This window comes from Knufia obscura (assembly GCF_036327395.1).
Source record: "Knufia obscura strain CCFEE 5817 isolate CBS 148926 chromosome Unknown scaffold_3, whole genome shotgun sequence".
NCBI lineage: Eukaryota > Fungi > Ascomycota > Eurotiomycetes > Chaetothyriales > Trichomeriaceae > Knufia > Knufia obscura.
In genome coordinates, this window is record NW_027042689.1 from 180,925 (window position 1) to 197,748 (window position 16,824).

General features: G+C 51.3%; 7 protein-coding genes across 7 annotated transcripts; 4 read left to right on the plus strand and 3 right to left on the minus strand.

The window, feature by feature from the left end:
• Nucleotides 1-2,606: 2,606 nt before the first annotated feature.
• PMZ80_003130 (uncharacterized protein) lies at nucleotides 2,607-4,281 on the plus strand (the record flags this gene model as incomplete). The annotated part of the gene is made up of 2 exons (XM_064871559.1): nucleotides 2,607-3,869; nucleotides 3,913-4,281. 2 exons carry the CDS (start codon nucleotides 2,607-2,609, stop codon nucleotides 4,279-4,281), a joined length of 1,632 nt encoding a protein of 543 aa, XP_064731939.1.
• An 811-nt stretch (nucleotides 4,282-5,092) lies between these two features.
• PMZ80_003131 (uncharacterized protein) lies at nucleotides 5,093-6,530 on the plus strand (the record flags this gene model as incomplete). The annotated part of the gene is made up of 2 exons (XM_064871560.1): nucleotides 5,093-5,099; nucleotides 6,061-6,530. 2 exons carry the CDS (start codon nucleotides 5,093-5,095, stop codon nucleotides 6,528-6,530), a joined length of 477 nt encoding a protein of 158 aa, XP_064731940.1.
• Nucleotides 6,531-7,415: 885 nt separating this feature from the next.
• Nucleotides 7,416-9,152, minus strand: PMZ80_003132 (uncharacterized protein; the record flags this gene model as incomplete). Its single annotated transcript, XM_064871561.1, has 1 exon — nucleotides 7,416-9,152. The coding sequence occupies one exon, from the start codon at nucleotides 9,150-9,152 to the stop codon at nucleotides 7,416-7,418; it is 1,737 nt and encodes a 578-aa protein (XP_064731941.1).
• A 1,165-nt stretch (nucleotides 9,153-10,317) lies between these two features.
• ANB1 (translation initiation factor eIF5A) lies at nucleotides 10,318-11,070 on the minus strand (the record flags this gene model as incomplete). Its single annotated transcript, XM_064871562.1, has 4 exons — nucleotides 10,318-10,382; nucleotides 10,435-10,561; nucleotides 10,617-10,883; nucleotides 11,053-11,070. The coding sequence occupies 4 exons, from the start codon at nucleotides 11,068-11,070 to the stop codon at nucleotides 10,318-10,320; spliced, it is 477 nt and encodes a 158-aa protein (XP_064731942.1).
• A 373-nt stretch (nucleotides 11,071-11,443) lies between these two features.
• On the plus strand, nucleotides 11,444-13,456 carry VPS52 (Vacuolar protein sorting-associated protein 52; the record flags this gene model as incomplete). The annotated part of the gene is made up of 1 exon (XM_064871563.1): nucleotides 11,444-13,456. The coding sequence occupies one exon, from the start codon at nucleotides 11,444-11,446 to the stop codon at nucleotides 13,454-13,456; it is 2,013 nt and encodes a 670-aa protein (XP_064731943.1).
• A 748-nt stretch (nucleotides 13,457-14,204) lies between these two features.
• Nucleotides 14,205-15,305, plus strand: PMZ80_003135 (uncharacterized protein; the record flags this gene model as incomplete). Its single annotated transcript, XM_064871564.1, has 1 exon — nucleotides 14,205-15,305. The coding sequence occupies one exon, from the start codon at nucleotides 14,205-14,207 to the stop codon at nucleotides 15,303-15,305; it is 1,101 nt and encodes a 366-aa protein (XP_064731944.1).
• A 278-nt stretch (nucleotides 15,306-15,583) lies between these two features.
• On the minus strand, nucleotides 15,584-16,573 carry PMZ80_003136 (uncharacterized protein; the record flags this gene model as incomplete). The annotated part of the gene is made up of 1 exon (XM_064871565.1): nucleotides 15,584-16,573. One exon carries the CDS (start codon nucleotides 16,571-16,573, stop codon nucleotides 15,584-15,586), a length of 990 nt encoding a protein of 329 aa, XP_064731945.1.
• Between the last annotated feature and the right edge of the window lie 251 nt (nucleotides 16,574-16,824).

Genomic DNA, 16,824 nt, shown 5'->3' on the forward strand with positions numbered 1-16,824 from the left:
GAAGTGAAAGTGCAGATTAGAACCGTGCAACAGTGAAATGCGCTTGCGAGCCGAGGAAGGAACGACTTTGATATATGTCTAACCTCACGCAACATGCATGCGATAGTCACTTCGCACTACTGCTCGTTAGGTGGCAGCCTCGAACTACTGTACTTACGCAGTAGACCACCTTAAGATTCGCATGCGACGTCGAGAGTCCACTCGAAGCAGCTGAACCATCGGAACTACACGATAAGGGTCCACAGTAGGTCATAAGTGGGAGGATTGGCCGAGTCTAGAGACACAAATAATCGTTGCGGCAGAGAGCCACCAGTCGCGTGCTCGGTTGCGAAGTGGATAAATCAAGCAAGATCAAGCCAGTTGGAAGAAAGCTTAATAGAAGGCTCATCAGTGGCAACAGGCAAGATTGGCCCTGCAGATGCGACGGAGGTAGGTGGCACAAACAAGAAGAAGAAACGACGGACCACTGCACAACAACCTTGCTATCGGTAGCCGATGGTCTTAGCCATACGAACGCGACTCTCTTATCTTGGCCACAGCCATGAAGTGGTCTGCCACTTTTGAGAACGGCCAAACCCACCTGGCGGCATTTCATCATTATCCAACACCAGACGCCTACATATTTGTCGCACGCATGATAGCTGTCGTGTAAGAATTGTGGAGTTTGAAAGCAAATCTGGGGTAAGAAGGGACATATTCGCAAACGTACGAACTACAATTACACGAAAAGAATGACAATCATTGCGGGGAGAAAGAACGATAGGATACGCAGAGATGGATTTCCATTTATTGAAATGGTGACAAAATCGAGGTCGCTAACAAACGGACCACTCCTAAACGCGCTTAGACTCCCCGACGAAGCTTATTCTTGTGCCAAGCAAGTCAAGATAACGAAGCTTTGGTCAAGTCAATCCAAGCCGAGACTAGGCTCTATCAAGCACTATCAGATTCCCTGTTCGCAAGGATCATCAGAGAGTGACGAACACCGTATGAATTCGGAACCGATCATTGGCATGATCCAGCATTGCTAGACAGCAGATCGTCAGTGTCGACACTGACAATTCTACAGTAAGAGAACCACCCTCAAGATAGGTAAAAGGACCAGCACATATCGGGAAAGTCGCAACTGGACTTCCACAAGAATGCTGTAAGGTTACATTGGCACATGGGTATGTCCGTTGCACTTGTGACCCTGCTCTGGAAATTTATCCAGCGACATGGTTTAGTGCTTCGATTATTGGTAGAGGAACAATTTCCAAGTGAGGGCAAGACTCCGGAACCGAGAAATGGCGGATCCACCTGACCGCTTTCGGCTCTGGCCCGGCTTACCTGCAGCTTTCTAGAAGCAGAAGCGCTCTGTAGTGGGCGCCAGCTGTCGCAGGAACCAGATTTATTGGTGAACCGCAGATTTGAATTCATGTGAGGAAGCTGCAATCGGTGTGCGGCGTGATGCTCCGAATGCTCCTACCAAAACTCGATCTCGTACTCTACGGAGTACTACTCTTGCAAGAGCAAACACATAGGCTGCATACAGACAAGGATACAAAGAATCTAAGCAACTGTGCAAGGACGCGAAAAAGCTTGACATTCTAAAGTCCTACGTTCATGCTGTGCTGCGACTGCGAAGTATGGGTTCATTATTGGCAATATGTTGTAGCCTCTGCATCTCGTGTGTCAGCTACTTGATAGATCGCCTGAACATGTCCCTCAACTTCGTCGTCGTCGATGACTCGGATCCTGGTTGTGGCTCTGGGGCTGGCTCCTCCCGACTAGCCAGACTCAACCGATGTCGGGATTTGTAGTTGTTCCTGCCGGCTTGGCGGACGAAGCTCGGGCTGGATTTCTAGCACACCAGAGCAGGTCCGGTCATCCACGACTTTCGCTAGCATCAATAACTTCCGCGTAGACAATCGAGGTGGGCACTCTCGAGCACGCAGTTGAGCACATCAAAGGTGACCGTGATCCGCAAAAGGCTGATCACTTCATCTAAAGAACGAACAATGTTTCACAAGCCCTAGCAGCTGTCTGACAGGAGCGCAACCGCGCGGGCAACTTGCTCAGTTGAAACAGGCAGCAGATCCAACTAGAATTGAGCTCGAGGCAATCCTCATCAACAACCCCATATTAAAACATCTTCTCTGCCTTGTGCTTCCGTATCTGTCTCTTACTATATTCTTGGTCCACGGTACAAACAATGGGACGCAGCCAGTGAAGATGAACTTCATGGTGTCTTACACAGCGCGAGACCGCTCTGCCGCCGCAGCTAATATGTCTATAGATGTACCGAGAGTCTTTCCGTCGCTGCACCATTGAACACCATGTCCGACATACAGTATCCATGCAGATGTACTGTTCTTCGAGTCCAAACATCAACGGTACCTCGAATCGCCCTTGCCATAAGAGCAAGCATCTGCAAGCTATTCTGTGTTCGGTCCAGCGCCACTACGGCGTGATACGGGGAAGCATTGCAATCGCGAAATGCCTATGGCTTGCTAGCAGCAAGCCGATACCAAGAGGAGGCAATTGGTTGAAGATACATATATGCTTACGCTCTTCAGTCTAAGGATATTCCCGTCGTTATACTCTCTTCAGTCAGACCATCCTCAATGAGCGAGCAGTCCCTGCCAAGAAAACAGGAGCCTTCATTGCAGGCGGATCCTGGTATTTGTGAGACAAGTGACGAGCACCCTGATAGCGAAGAGGTGGCTGGTCGCCAAAACTGCTCGAGCCCAAAGCCGGACAGCACGGTAAATGACGACAGCAGTGACAACTGCATTGGAGATGCTCCAGGCGCCGATGATGGTGTATCAGTGGTATCCATCGGCGACAGTATGAGCGAGGATGAGGCAGCGCGTGTATCAAAAGCGCGCAACCCGGCTTCGAGCGTGCAACAGCCCTCTCCTCGTCCACATACTGTGGCAGATAATGCCAATGATGCCAATGATGTCGATCAGATCGCTCAGGCTCCGGCTCTTCATCGTCCATCAACATACAAGCGTACAGACATAATTTACCCTGTGCCAGATGATCCGGCTTATTTCGACGGCAAAGGCGCGATACCGTTCCCAACAGACCACTTGAAGTCAGAAGATGATCGATGTCTGACGTGCATCTATCACAAACAGAAATGCCACGGTACGACTCTGGTAATTGTCGAGAAGGGTAGAGGCAACAGTGGAGAGAAGGTGAAGTGCAGGAATTGCAGCGGGAAGGCGGCGAATGGGGTGAACCCTCGACCAGTGCGCGAGTGCTATTGGAAAGACGTAAGCAAGGGCCACCTGACTTATCAGGATGTCCAGTATCCCACTGGGAAGTATAAGATTCCCCATAATACTGTGGCTGAGCGAGCAGCTCGACGTACTTCGAAGTCTAATCAGAAGGCGAGACAGCAGGCCCAGGCTGCTAATGTTGAAGACCTCTCCACAACCGGTGCAAGTGCTGAGCACCCGATTATCGTCGACGATGAGACTACTGCGGAACCTGTTCCGGAAGATTCCTCCAGGAGCGATGGTACACCGAAGATCGCTCACCGATTTCAAGCGGTCGGACCACTGCAGGGTTTGACCAGAGCTTTGCTTCGAGAGATGGCCAGCATAGTGGTGGCCTGGCACCGATCTGGTGAGACTGGCAAGAAAAATGTCGAGATCATGAAACAGACCGTCCATGGGTATCGTGGTGCTCTCAATCAAATTGGCCGATACTTGTCTGATGTCGAGGCTCTCGGCCAAGACTTCTCACAAGAACAGATACGCGACCTCCTAGTGTCGCCACCTCTTCGGGTTCAGGCAAACCAGTTGAGCAGAGTACTGGGCGGGCAATCATCCCTCTGGACAAGAAGCCGACCAAAGAAAGAACACAGCAAGCCGATCGTGTGCTCCACCTTCGCAACTCCAATCTCCATATCAACACCAGACAAGAGCACCCGGACAAGAACGCGATGGCTACGACAACGACGGCACCATGCGAGCTGCTTCTTTCATAGACATGGTGGATCTGGCGAACCTCAAAATTAATTACAGCCAGATCAACTCTTTCCAGTGGGCCACCATTCGCGACCTGGTCGTCGATTTCCGGGTTGTGCAGAATCCGGATCAAGTTCCTGATGCTCCTGGACGCTTCCTGACACCTTCGGCAGCACTTGACCGCGTCCTCCAACGAGCAGGCTTGGGTGAATTGGATCCGTCGTCGCTTGATGAGGTCTTGTTTCAGCTCTGGCGCAGACAGCAGGCACAGAGACGCAGGGAGACTGAGAATGGAGAACACGGTGGTTGGGCGACGTGAAAGGTCATGATAAACGTGTCAATAGTGGTTCTTTTGAGTCTGCCGATCCGAATTCAATTCAGAAAACTTCGGCGATTTTGAATCAGTACCGATGGCGACTTTGAAAGCGCTTAAGGTTGGGAAATTCGATTGAAAACCGTAAAATTGAGACTGCGAAACAATTGAGGTGAACGAGGTCGAGGGGACTAGCGGGCTCTTGAGGAGGCAGGATACAGAGTCGCGACCCTTGTGTGCTTTCAACAGCATGATTATATGATTGTGGGCACTGTCTTCTGAAGTCAGCCGAGGATTGCTTAACTCGCTCAAAGCGTTGTGTAAGAACGCAAGCTCAGCTCGATGGGACTTCGCCAGGCAGAGCCAGCTGTTAAAACTATCCGGACATACTAGCGCCCTCTGTTTCTGCAGGCCTCTGTGATAGATCGTGCTTGGCGATGGGCTGTACCAATCAAAGATGCTTCTCCGGGTGCCTTTGACGAGATCCCCGCTCGGATACGAGAAGTATTCGCTACGGCCTGAGCATCCATTGGACATTACCAGGTCGTCCATGCAGGACGAGCTGAATTTGATCCGTAAGTCCAGAGCTTGACGGTCTGGTTCATTGCCAGACCCTGACCATAAAGGTCGGTCTCTGACCGCAGCCTGACCTATTCGAGCTTCAAGAACTCTTTAACGATCAATAGATCACCAGGTGCCAATTCAGCCAGCTAGAGAGCAACTTCTTGATCATGAGGCTGAAGCTACCACTCTTGGCAACATGCCAGCTTCTGCTCCTCTGCGGAATTCGTGGTCAAGATCTGTCGTATCTGCCGGCATGTATTGTATGTGTCGTTGAGGACAAGAAGAACACACGCGGGTCATGTGCTAACATGACCGTTAGCAAAATTGCATCAGCAATGAGCTGGGCCTTCCATCGAGCTTCGGCTGTTCTACCGCTACCGCCGCCTGCCTCTGCAAAAGTTTGAGCTTTGGTAATGCAATCGTCGACTGTAGTGCACAAGCCTGTTCGGCAGGTACTGACCTGAGTGGTATACAGACGTACTTGGACGATTATTGTGGTAGGCAGCCCAGTGACAAGCTCCGTGAAGATATGACATCAGTCAGTAAAGCTCTAACAGCATTAATCGTGCAGCAAGCGATACCTCTTCTGCATCGTCATCCTCACCAGCATTAACTGCGACTGCAAGCACGTCGAGCGAACCGGAAGACGCATCAGTGAGTGCTACCTTAACAGCATATACCACGTTCACGACAACAGGTGTTGTCACCAGTCCTGTCAGCGACGAATTGAGAGTATCGACGTATACATTCACGAACACGGTGATCGATTCAGCCTTCTTTGCATCGCTGCAAGGGTCATCGACGTCTAGCTTCACTCAGCGTCCAACATTCTCGAACCCCTACTTTCGAAACTTCGAGATCTTGATACTATGAACTGAGAGTGCGTACGTCTCGAAACCTCGTTGACGATACCTATATAGGTATAGGCTCGCTAAAAGTGGCTTACTAGCCTCATACTAGATAAGATAGGCGTGTACTAAGCTGATAATAGAGACCACCGGAGGCGTTGTTGCTGTGATTAGTAAGTGTATTCGAAGGGTGCTCTACTCGTTATTACTAGTAAGTACGTGTATAAATACGTATAGAAGTACTAAACGTAGATAAGGTGTCTTCAGTAACCTTACCTTATGACTCTCCACCGACGGGATACCCGATTGGGAAGGGCCGGCGATAAGGTGGTTCGAGATAAACCACGAAACCTCGAATCAAGAGGTATGTCAGTCTCCAAACAGTATGGGGTTTTGATAGTGAAGAACGCTGGCTTCACTTCCGTGCCCAGCGCGATTACTTCGACGACAGCGCCAACCGCAGCACCAAGCCCAACTACTGGCAGTGGTAATGGCCTTACCACAGGCGCAAAGGCAGGCATCGGCGTTGGTGTTTCGATAGGTGTCCTGAGTGCTCTTGCGGTATTAGCGCTAGTTTTCCGTGCTCGTCGTCGTCGCCGCCGCATGTTGCGTCAAGCACAAGGTAACGATGTTGGCAGTTCGGGCGGTAAACCTGAGCTACATAACAAGGACTTGCCACGAACGCATGGTAGAAGTGAGCTAAGTGAACAACGAGCTCCAGTTGAGATGGATGCAGCCGAGCAAATGAGGAAAGCGGAGTTGCCAGGCGCAGATGGACGAGTAGCAGATCTGGGGGAGAAGGAGACTGGAACTTCGACGACCGAGAAGAGTTTGGAGAAGTAATCTTGGTGCTCCATCTTTTATTGATCATAGCCTGTTTGCGGCCGCTAGTGATAGAAGACTGTTGGACGATACGGCAGTTCCAGTTGCGCATTGATCAAACCCTAAGGGTTCGCCTTGACTGCATTCGATGTCTGAATGAGATAGGGTTGCCCATTGATGAGGACCGCAGTCGACGATTTCGATGGGTGATAGCCTGAAACGCATCAAAGGCTCTCCACCTGTACTCGAGCTGCATGTCTGTCAATCCAGCTGCTCGCACCTGCAAAATTATCTTGCTCAGACAGAACAAAGGAGGACGCCTAGATTTTCTTCATGGCAAGATTTGCCAGCTAACCACTGATGCCTGATGGTTGCTGCCTAGCTTCTTGGCACTAGTCTTAAGCTTTCCCCTTGAGCTCTTCAGATGGTGTCTCATTCACTGCTTTCTTCAAGCAAGACGAAACGTCAGCTTGATGGGCATAATAGAAACACATCAAATAGTCTTCACCGCCATTCAGGTGCCACGACTTCACTGATATTTCTTCGCAAATTGCCATTCTATCAAGGAGACCAACTTCAACTCATACCCTAACCCCTCCTTCTTGTACATCTTTCACACTCCCAGCTACCCACTATTCAGCATTATTAACCTCATCAGCCTCCTTACAGATCGCACGACCGCACAAAAAACTACTATTTCTCTGCTGCTGACTCTTCAATCCCTTCCTATCCCTTCCTATCAACTTACTGCCCTCATCAGCGTCCGTACTCAAACACCACCCCCATCTAAGCTGATGAACACGTACCGGAGAATGTCGATTTAGACCGACGATGTCCGTGATTTCACTCGTCCATCGAATCGTGGCGCACGATGGGATTGCGGATTCGTGGTCGGGATCGCTAGCGTTAATTGCGAAGATGAGAATAGTAGAGAGCAACAGAGTTGCCGTATTCGTCAAGCACGACGAGTGGTGGTGGTGGAGGTGGTTCTTGTAGTCCATCGAAATCCCACTCAATGCTACCTAGGTGAGGGTAGTAGAGGGCAGTGGGATTTCCAGACTCGTCAAGCACGATGAGCGTCCGTGGTGATGGTTGCTGTGGCGAATGTTGTTCGTCTCCCGAGGACATATCACCGTCAGTCTCATACTCATATTCGTACTCGCACTCATCCTCCCACCAATCCGTGAATATCATCGGTGTTATGTCCTGGTCCCCATTTCCATATTCGCTTGCGTCCGTGTCTGCACTTTCGTCTTCATGGTCACTCTCCACCCCAGTCCTAGCATGAATTCGACAAGAGACATAGCCAATCGTGCCATCGGCGCGGTGTCTGGAGTTGCACCATGGACATCCAGGATGACGACACTTGATGGAGAGCCGGGCATTGTCGGAGTGGCCATTGTTCACACCGGCTTCGGTAGCTGGTACTTCTGGAGTACTACTACCCTCGTCGTCGGATTCATCGGAGAAATTCGTAGAGCCATCGCTTCTATCATGGTCGCTGATGTCATCTGGTTCCGATTCAGTGTCAGAGAGGACATCCGGATACTGAGATGTGAAGTAGAAGTCATCGTCTTCTAGATCGGGTGAAGTCGACGTTGGCGTAAAAGTACCTTGGGAAGGCGCATCCTGTGAATGAATGTTACTGTCATTTGGGTTGATTGCTGCACGACTTGTGGCAGGGATCGGATCGTCGCCCTCTTCGCTGCCAATGCTGGTACAGCTACTGTCGCTACTGTGGCCACTGTCAACATCACTGAATATGGTCTCGACATCAATGTCGTCGCTGTCGTCGCTGTCGCTTTCGGTATCGTCCCTGTTGTCGAGATAGGTAGGTGCTACGATAGTCCCAGCGCCATCGTTCGTATCTACGTCGTACTCATGGTCGATCACAGCGCTTCTGTCCGCCTCCTCTGCGCGTTCCCCACTCCCAACACCATACTCCGCAATATCAACAAAACTCACCCAGTACTCATCCCCACCCTCATCCTCACAGATAACCCGAAGCGGCAAAGGTCTGCCTGCAGCCTGCTGCCCTGAATCAGTCACGACCAGAAACTCGACCGCCTCAATCTGCTCTTCGAACGATGCATCTTCATGCTCATCCAGCGGCTCATGATACCGCTGAATCACCACACCGGTACAGACACTTGATGTCAGCTGCTGCTCCGGCGTGACCGATCTCAGAAGTGGCATTTCCTCCTCGAAGTTGTGGGGGAGTGCTTCTGTGATATCGTGTGCTGCTGTGATGGTGAAGGTTGGGATGGTAAGGTCGTGAGTTGGAGGGTGGATTGGCCTGGCAGAGTCCGCTGCGTATTGGCTCGCAGCAGGCGTCAATGGTAATGGTCCTGAGGGTGGCGTACGAAGGGCTAGGATGTCGGCTACTGGGATGGCGGCTGCATCGGTACGGTGGTGGTGGCGCGCGTTTGTGAGAGGTTCAGTATGAGCGACAATGTTGTTGCTCCCTGTTCGTGCTATCAAGGCGGCTTCTGTGGCTTCCGATACAACATCCATATCTCCGTCCGGCAAAGATCGTTCAAAACCAGGATGCTGGTCCCTCATCAAGTGTGTGGTGTCTTCTTCGGCCAGCGAAGAGCGTTCAAAGCCTGGATGGTCGTCGGAGGGTGAACCTGCACCGCTCATCTTTCTTTTGATGGATTGCGTCTTTCTGTGATGGGTGCTGCAGTGGTGAACAACTTGCTTGAGCCGCGTCTTGATCGAGTTCCTGCTCGTCTGTAGGCGGTTGATGAATTTGTGCGGGATGAAGGTGTGGTTGAGCGTAATTCCGTACTACCAAAAGCGAGAAGCCAGCTACTTATATTTGATCGATCCAGTTTCTCGCATTGCTTTTGACCATATGTATGTAAAGTCCTGCGATGTGTCACTCGCCTTAGAGGTCATTCTTCCACGTCTTTGTCCACCGAGAACAATCTGTTTAGGTTTCGGATGGAGTGAGACCTTCCAGTTCAGTCTCGGTGGTTCAGGCTGAGGAGGAACAATGCTCACTTCGACAAAGTGCTGGTTCACTGGAGTACATTGTAGCCATGACTGCGAGTACACTCTCGTGAGACTTTGCTTGCGGCGGCGAAGCTTGCCGCTACGAATAACGTTCCGGAAGGGTCTGGCATTTCTGATGTGGGATGGCTGCGCATCTGTATGCCTGCTGTTCCGCAGTAGTTTCTACCAATCTCGGGACCACAATGGTCTCGCCGCCAACAAATCTGCTGAGATGACGGTCCTTGAACCGCGCATTGCTTCGGTTCTCATCACAAAGAGTACTCCATGTATTTGAGGAATCGATGAACGCCCTGAACTGGTGGGGGCTCGTGACTCTCGTGAATCGGCGCCGTGCTCGAGATTTGTGTTCGGTATGGTGGTCTAGAATGTTAGTATTAGCTATTCCTTCACGACCGCAATGTTAGCTATCATTTGAGGTTTGCTTCTTTCGTACATGAGCCTCGGACCGCCGACGAGAACGGACGTAGCATATATGTGGACACTCGGTCAAAGGCAGCCAAACGAATAGAACAAGGAGTGCAAAGAAAGATGGAAGTCCGAGGACAACGTTAGTTCGGAATGTTCTTCATTTCTTCGTGGGCGGGCATGAACGCTTTTCTCAGATCTGGCGTCATTTCAAACCCGCCTCTTTGTGGTCGAGGGCCAGTATCTCAATGCTTTCCAGATTTTTGAGATCGCGTCTTAGCTAGCAAGCGCTGCGGTGCGTTGCTCCCGAAAATGTCAGGTGCTGCTGAATCATTCTTCCAGTGCCTCAAATGATGGGGGAGCACAGGCAAAGGGTTTGATGTGCTTATTTGGCACCCTCCTTGCAGTCGATGGCAACCTCCTCACCCATAGCCTTGAGGACGATGACATCTACACAAAGTCAGACGATCATATCACACAGCTGGGGATAGATAATACTTACTGACGTCCTTGCCCTCATCCTGCATCTTTCTGATTCTGTCACCGACTTCACCATCTGGCATCTTGACATCCTCACGAGTGTCTCCAGAGTCGTCCATGAGGGAAAGGAAGTCATCCTCGACGTTGATCTGTGCCAGAGTATCAGTACCATGACTCTTCTGGTCTCAGTCTTCTGCTGCTTACAAGCTGGTATTCCTTTCGGGAGACGTTGGGGACATCCATGTTGTGGGTGGATGGGGAGAGATCTTCGAGCTTCTTGCCGGTGAAGATATCGATAGCGACCATGTGGACCTTTGCGTGACCGTGCTTGCCAGTCTTGGAGGTGCTCATCTCAACAATCTTGCAGGGTCGTCGGTTGATAACCACGAAGCCGTTCTTTCGGAGGGCCGAGCATTGCATGGGGTAGGTGGTCGAGGCGCCGGCATCGGCAGAGTCGAAGGTATAGTCTTGCTGGAGAACATTATGTTAGTTAAGCCTGCCTCCATCTTCACATCGAGAAGTGTATTCGAGAAGTTTCTCGGTCAAATGCTGAGCGTAGAGCAGGCGCAAACACGTGCGACAACACAACCGCTGCCGAAACTCTTGGACATGGTCACTGCGGGGAAAGAGGCGAACTTACATCTTCAGCGGAAGCCATGATGACGGTGTTTTGGACTCGAAGTTGGGAAGATTGAGAAGAGAGGGTGCTGAACACAGAGGTCTATGCAAAAAGAAGGAGCGATGAAAGAGACCTCGATGAGTTTGGTCAAGTCGGAGTCGAGTTTAAGTCCAAGGCCACAAAAATCGACTGCAGGCTGTAAAAGAGGTTTGTGGAGGGGCAAGAACGACTCCACCAGCCATTGCCCATTTGAGCTTGACCTGATTGGGTAAGCAAATGCCAAGACTCACCTCGTGATCAGATCAGCCTCATCTGCGGCAAGATCACATGCTCAGCCTCGTGAACGACAGCAGAACCGACTGCGATGATCGAAGCCAATATTGAGTGAGCACGACCATGTAGTACTTCTACTATGTGGCTCGATCGTTTCTCCAACGCATCCACGCCTACATCGAATACCCCCAGTCGATACCGTTCGCCCGCACCCCGACGAGACAGCCAACTAGCCAACAACCAGCGGAATGGGCTAGGCATCGGCTTAGGGAGGAATGCCTCCAGTGCTTCCTTGGACTTGATCTCCTCCTCTCCCGCTTCTTCCAATGTCTCCCTGCCACTTTTGCAACGGCGTCAGACTGGTTCAACCCTGCGTCAGGAACAAAGACCTCCCGAGAATGTGCCTGATCCGGTCGTGCTGCTGAAAGGCATCCTTGGTGCGCCAGCACAGAAGTCCAGTCCAGACATTCACCCTCAGCATCAGGAATTCGACGGAAAAGATGTAGTCAGTATTGACTTCGGTGGCCTGAGTTTGGAAGAATATCTGAAAGACGATACTCCTAGCACAGAGCAACAGCCAAAGTTTCAAGATGCCGGCACCGCACAACTTGACAGGAGGAAATATCAGGACTTGCATAGCTCAATCGCAGAGGCAGACGAGGTGTTGAAGTCAGTCGAGTCTTACCTCACAAACTTTAAAGCAGAGCTGGGCCAAGTCTCATCCGAGATTGAGAGTCTGCAGGCACGCTCAGTCCAGCTCAATGCCCAACTCGATAACCGTCGGAAGGTCGAGAAGTTACTAGGTCCTGCTGTTGAAGAGATAAGTCTCTCACCTCATACTGTCAGGGCTATAGCAGAAGGTCCTATTGACGACAATTTCGCGAAGGCCTTGACCGAGATTGAGGCTAGACATCTCAGTGTGATCGAGAAGACAAAAGCCAGCGGTCAGACCAAGGCTGCAGACGATATCAAACCATTGCTCGACGATCTGAAGACACGAGCCATACAGAGAATTCGAGATTATCTTGTTTCTCAAATCAAGGCTTTGCGCTCACCCAACATCAATGCACAAGTCATTCAGCAGCAGACATTCCTAAAGCACAAAGAGCTCTACCCCTTTCTGTCGAGGAACAACAAACAGCTGGCCGACGAAATTGCTCAAGCCTACACTAATACTATGAGATGGTACTACCAAAGCAATTTTGCTCGTTACAATACCGCTTTCGCCAAAATGCCCTTGCATGCTATTGAGCAGAATGACCTGCTCGGCTCTGATCCTGCCGCAAGGAAGCAGAATGTCCTTGGCTCTTCTAAAGCAGCAGCTCAGCACGATACCTTCAATCTGGGACGAAGAGCAGATCATCTCAAATCGACAGATGATAGAGCTCTTCCATCGCATCTTGCCGAAAACAGCACATACACCTCTTACCTCGAAGTACCTTTCCGCAATTTCAATCAAGTCCTGCTCGATAACATTACTGCTGAATATTCCGTTGTCACAGAGCTCTTCTCCACGAATTCCTATCATCAGGTTTCTCGGCGCATCTTGTCAACGTTTGAACCAACGTTTGCCATGGGCCACAACCTTACGAAACAGCTCGTTGAAAACACCACCGATTGTCTCGGTATCCTCATTTGCATTCGTCTTACTCAGCATTATGCCTTCGAGGCACAAAAGCGGAAAGTGCCTGTCGTGGACGACTACATCAACTACACCAGTATTCTACTCTGGCCTCGCTTCCAGAAAGCAATGGACATGCACATCGAGTCCCTGAAGAAGGTACCAACCACATCGAATCGCGGTGCCGCAGCTGCCTTTTCCTTGGTCGGAGGTTCGGGCAATGCGTCAAGCAGTGTCGCCCCTCATGCCATAACTCAACGCTTTGGGCAGTTCATGCACAGTATTCTCACACTTAGTGCCAATGCAGGTGATGATGAGCCCCTGTCACATAGTCTTGCTCGACTACGAGGCGAGTACGAAAGTCTCATGGGTAAGCTTGCTAAAGGTGCAGGCGATGCGAGCAAGAGGGCAAGGTTCTTGTACAACAATCACAGTCTTGTATTGACCATTATCAGCGATACCCAGGGCAAGCTTGCTGAGGAGCAGAAAGAATATTTTGGAAACTTGGTCAGGGACTTTGAGAATAGATGAATAATGAGTCTCACATCCGAGCGCAGGATCATTTTACCCAGCCTTCCGATTGCAATGCTCATATGATACCAGGGATGCTCGGTTGATTTCTGCTCGCAGAACGTCCTTTCGAGGAGAATCGGCGCCCGGACAAGTGAAATCTCCTTTGCATACTGGGGCAAATCACACAGAAGGCTAACTGAGTGCTCGAATTATCGCAAAGCCGCCACATCATAGTGTGCTATTCTATGGAGACAGTTGTGCGACAGCTCTCTAAAATCATGCTCGTCGAGCATAGAGGCCAAGAGACAGACCGTAGGCAGATAAGTGTGGCGGGCCTGCCCATCCCGTACGACTGGGTACGCAGATGCCTTTTGAGGTGACTAGCTCCTTAGAGAGCCAAACAGAGGCTTTTCGCTGCTCGAGCTTCATGCCAAGAACGGATTGAAACGACTATTTGCCAGCAGGACGGTTCAATTCTAGCATCCTGCTTAGGCATGCAAAAGTGCAACGTACGAATCCAAGACCAAGGCGCAAGACCCTCGAGACATTACGCAGATTCCGTTCTTCGAAGTCTTTGTTGTGGCTCGATGTCTCGGCAAAATGGAATCATGTTGACTTGTCTCATAGCGGCACAAAGCACCAACAGCTTGATGCTGAGACCAGATCATTGGCTACGACCACTTCATATTCTAGCTATATCATGCCTTCTACCCACCATGTGTATGTCGTTCTCTTGGACCACCAGCATCAAATAACCCAGCTCAAGATGACGTTGCCCAGCCAAGCCTCACAGAACCTCATTAACGCTTCGGCGTCCTCCTCGCAATCTGACCACAATTTCTCTACCTCCCAGACTGCCGACCACGACCTGACAAGCCTTTTCGGTGACATCAACTCGGCTTCGATAACCGTCTCACTCCCTCCTGCTGATACCAAGACTGTGGTCGAGATCCGGCATTTCTACGACGACTCCGCCGCTACAACGTTAAACCTCGTGCACCGAATCAATATCGATGGCAGCTCTCGAACGCAGTCAGATCAACCTTGCTCCACTTGCAAGCATGCTGACGATATCTCGACACAAATACCTTTGACATTCAGCCTGACTCTCCGGAAAGCGGTCTCGTCTGTAGCGGATGTGCCACCAGAGTACTGTCTGCATTTTGCAGCTTCAGACGACCCACTACATTCCGATGATCATTTTCAACTGTCTGGAGATTCAACTACCAGCCAATTAGCTACAGTCACCGCAGGGACAGAGGAGATTCTCAGACTTGTACTTGCACGAGTCGTCCAGCGAATGACGGAGGACCAGGCCACACCGAGCGTCCATGCCTCAGGTCTTGCACAGAGCGGTCATGAAGCCGCTGGCCACCAGATCTGCGATTCACACTCGAGAGAAGACTCCATATACCTGATGCACGATTCATTGACGAACCATGTTGACCGAAGCGGCCCTCGCGAGCTAGTATCGACCACCGAGTCACAGGAAACCGACCATGAAAGCGATCTCACCGAAGTCGACCTCCCGCTTTCCTACTTTGAGCGCCTCCCAATTTCCGATGCCCCAACCCCTTTGATCAATGCTGAGTTCGCTGCTCACCCACAACTGGTGCATGTGCGAAACAATCTCGCGGCGCAAGGCCTTACAGCCCCACTCCAATACCGAGTCCACGAGTTGCGAGGTGAGGTAGTTCTAGTCAATGCGAAGGAGAGAAGGAGACGTTGGGAGGAGAACATGGCACTGTATCGAGTGGAGTCGAGCCCGCTTTGTTGGTTGACCAGTGCTGGTGAAAGCGAGAGCGAGAGCGACAGTGGTAGCGACGTGGAGGCCGAAACTGATAGCAGCTCTGACACTGAGGTATAGAACGCTACGACAAAGCACACTAGGCCATGCTCGAGGTTAGGGACGTGAAGAATTGGACAGAGCAGAACTACATCAAGGTTATGGCGGCCGCGCTGAGACGTGGTGACGGAGCCTGCAGGCACATGGAATACCATTCCCAAATATCAAAAGAATCTTCGCTATACACAAGAACAAGCTCTATATACCCGTATATAGCTATTTACACAGTGCCTCATTCACCATGCAGCTCAGCTGAATACGCATCTGCCCTTGGAATAAATAACCAGAACATACAAAACTTAATCCCTGCCAGCAGGCATCTCAAACACTCCCGCCGACCCACTCTTCCCCGAATAACTCGGCGGTGGGCTCGCAAGTTCAACCGCCGAGCCATGAGCATCCGGACTCAACGGCAGCTCAGCCCGTTCCCTATCACCCTGATTTCCAAGCTCAACCGGCATAGGTGGAGGTGGTAAGTCCTTCCCATTGACGTAGGCGTTATCGCTGGCACCATTCGAGGTCCCGGACGAGATATCCCGTTTGTGCGTAGACATACCGCTTCCAGCCGCAGCCTTCTCATCGACCGTCTCCTCCGGGCCTTGGGTCTGCTTCTTTGCTCTCCGTCGACGAAGAAAGAAGAAGATCGCTCCGATGACCGCGATAGCTGCAACCGCTACACCGACGCCAACGCCAGCCTTCGCACCAGTCGACATACTCGACGACGTCGCCGCCACAACAACCGGTGCATAAGTGCTACTCGGCACACCAGACGTGGCACTGGTACCATTACTCGCCCCAGTCGAAGTCGCAACACCAGTACCAGTACCAGTACTCGCCGGCACACCGGTCGCACTCGTACTCGTCCCATTCACATTCCCCTCCGACACACAATCCCCAAACTCCCCCTGACACCCAACCCCACAATAAACATCCGTACTCCCACACCACCCCGTCTCACTACAACACCCCCCAAACTCGCTGCCTACACAAATCTGTCCCAGCGGATCAGTGGCACCGCACTTTCCATCGACGCTGATACTCGACGCGTTGGCCGTGCATGATCCGAATGCGATCTGGCACTCGGCGTTGCAGTAGTCTGCGCTGCCGCCGCAGTAGCCGCGGCCGCTGCAGCAGTCGCCGAAGGAGGAGCCGAGACAGGTTTGGGATGTTGTGCCGCCGCAGGAGCCGTCGAGGGAGATGGTGAGGGTGTTGGTGTCTTGGGCGGAGGAGGGGTGGAGGAGGAGTGCTAGTGCTGCTAGGCACAGCTGTGTTGTCGTGGAGGGTAGCATCGTGCGCTGTTTGTTACTTGATAGATTGCTTTGTTTCTCCTGCCGGGGTGGGTTTCGATCTTGGCTTGAAGCAGCTGGATCTCCGAATGTGGGCGGTAGTACTCGTATTGCGAATCTGACTGACTAACTGGCTAATCGATACTGGCGCCGGCGCTGATGCTAGGTCTGCGCTGTTCTTCAGATGCTGAACAAACTAGAGGGCAGACTCTTCGATGCACAGCTAGCAGAGCATCAAGTGAGTCTGCGAGAGT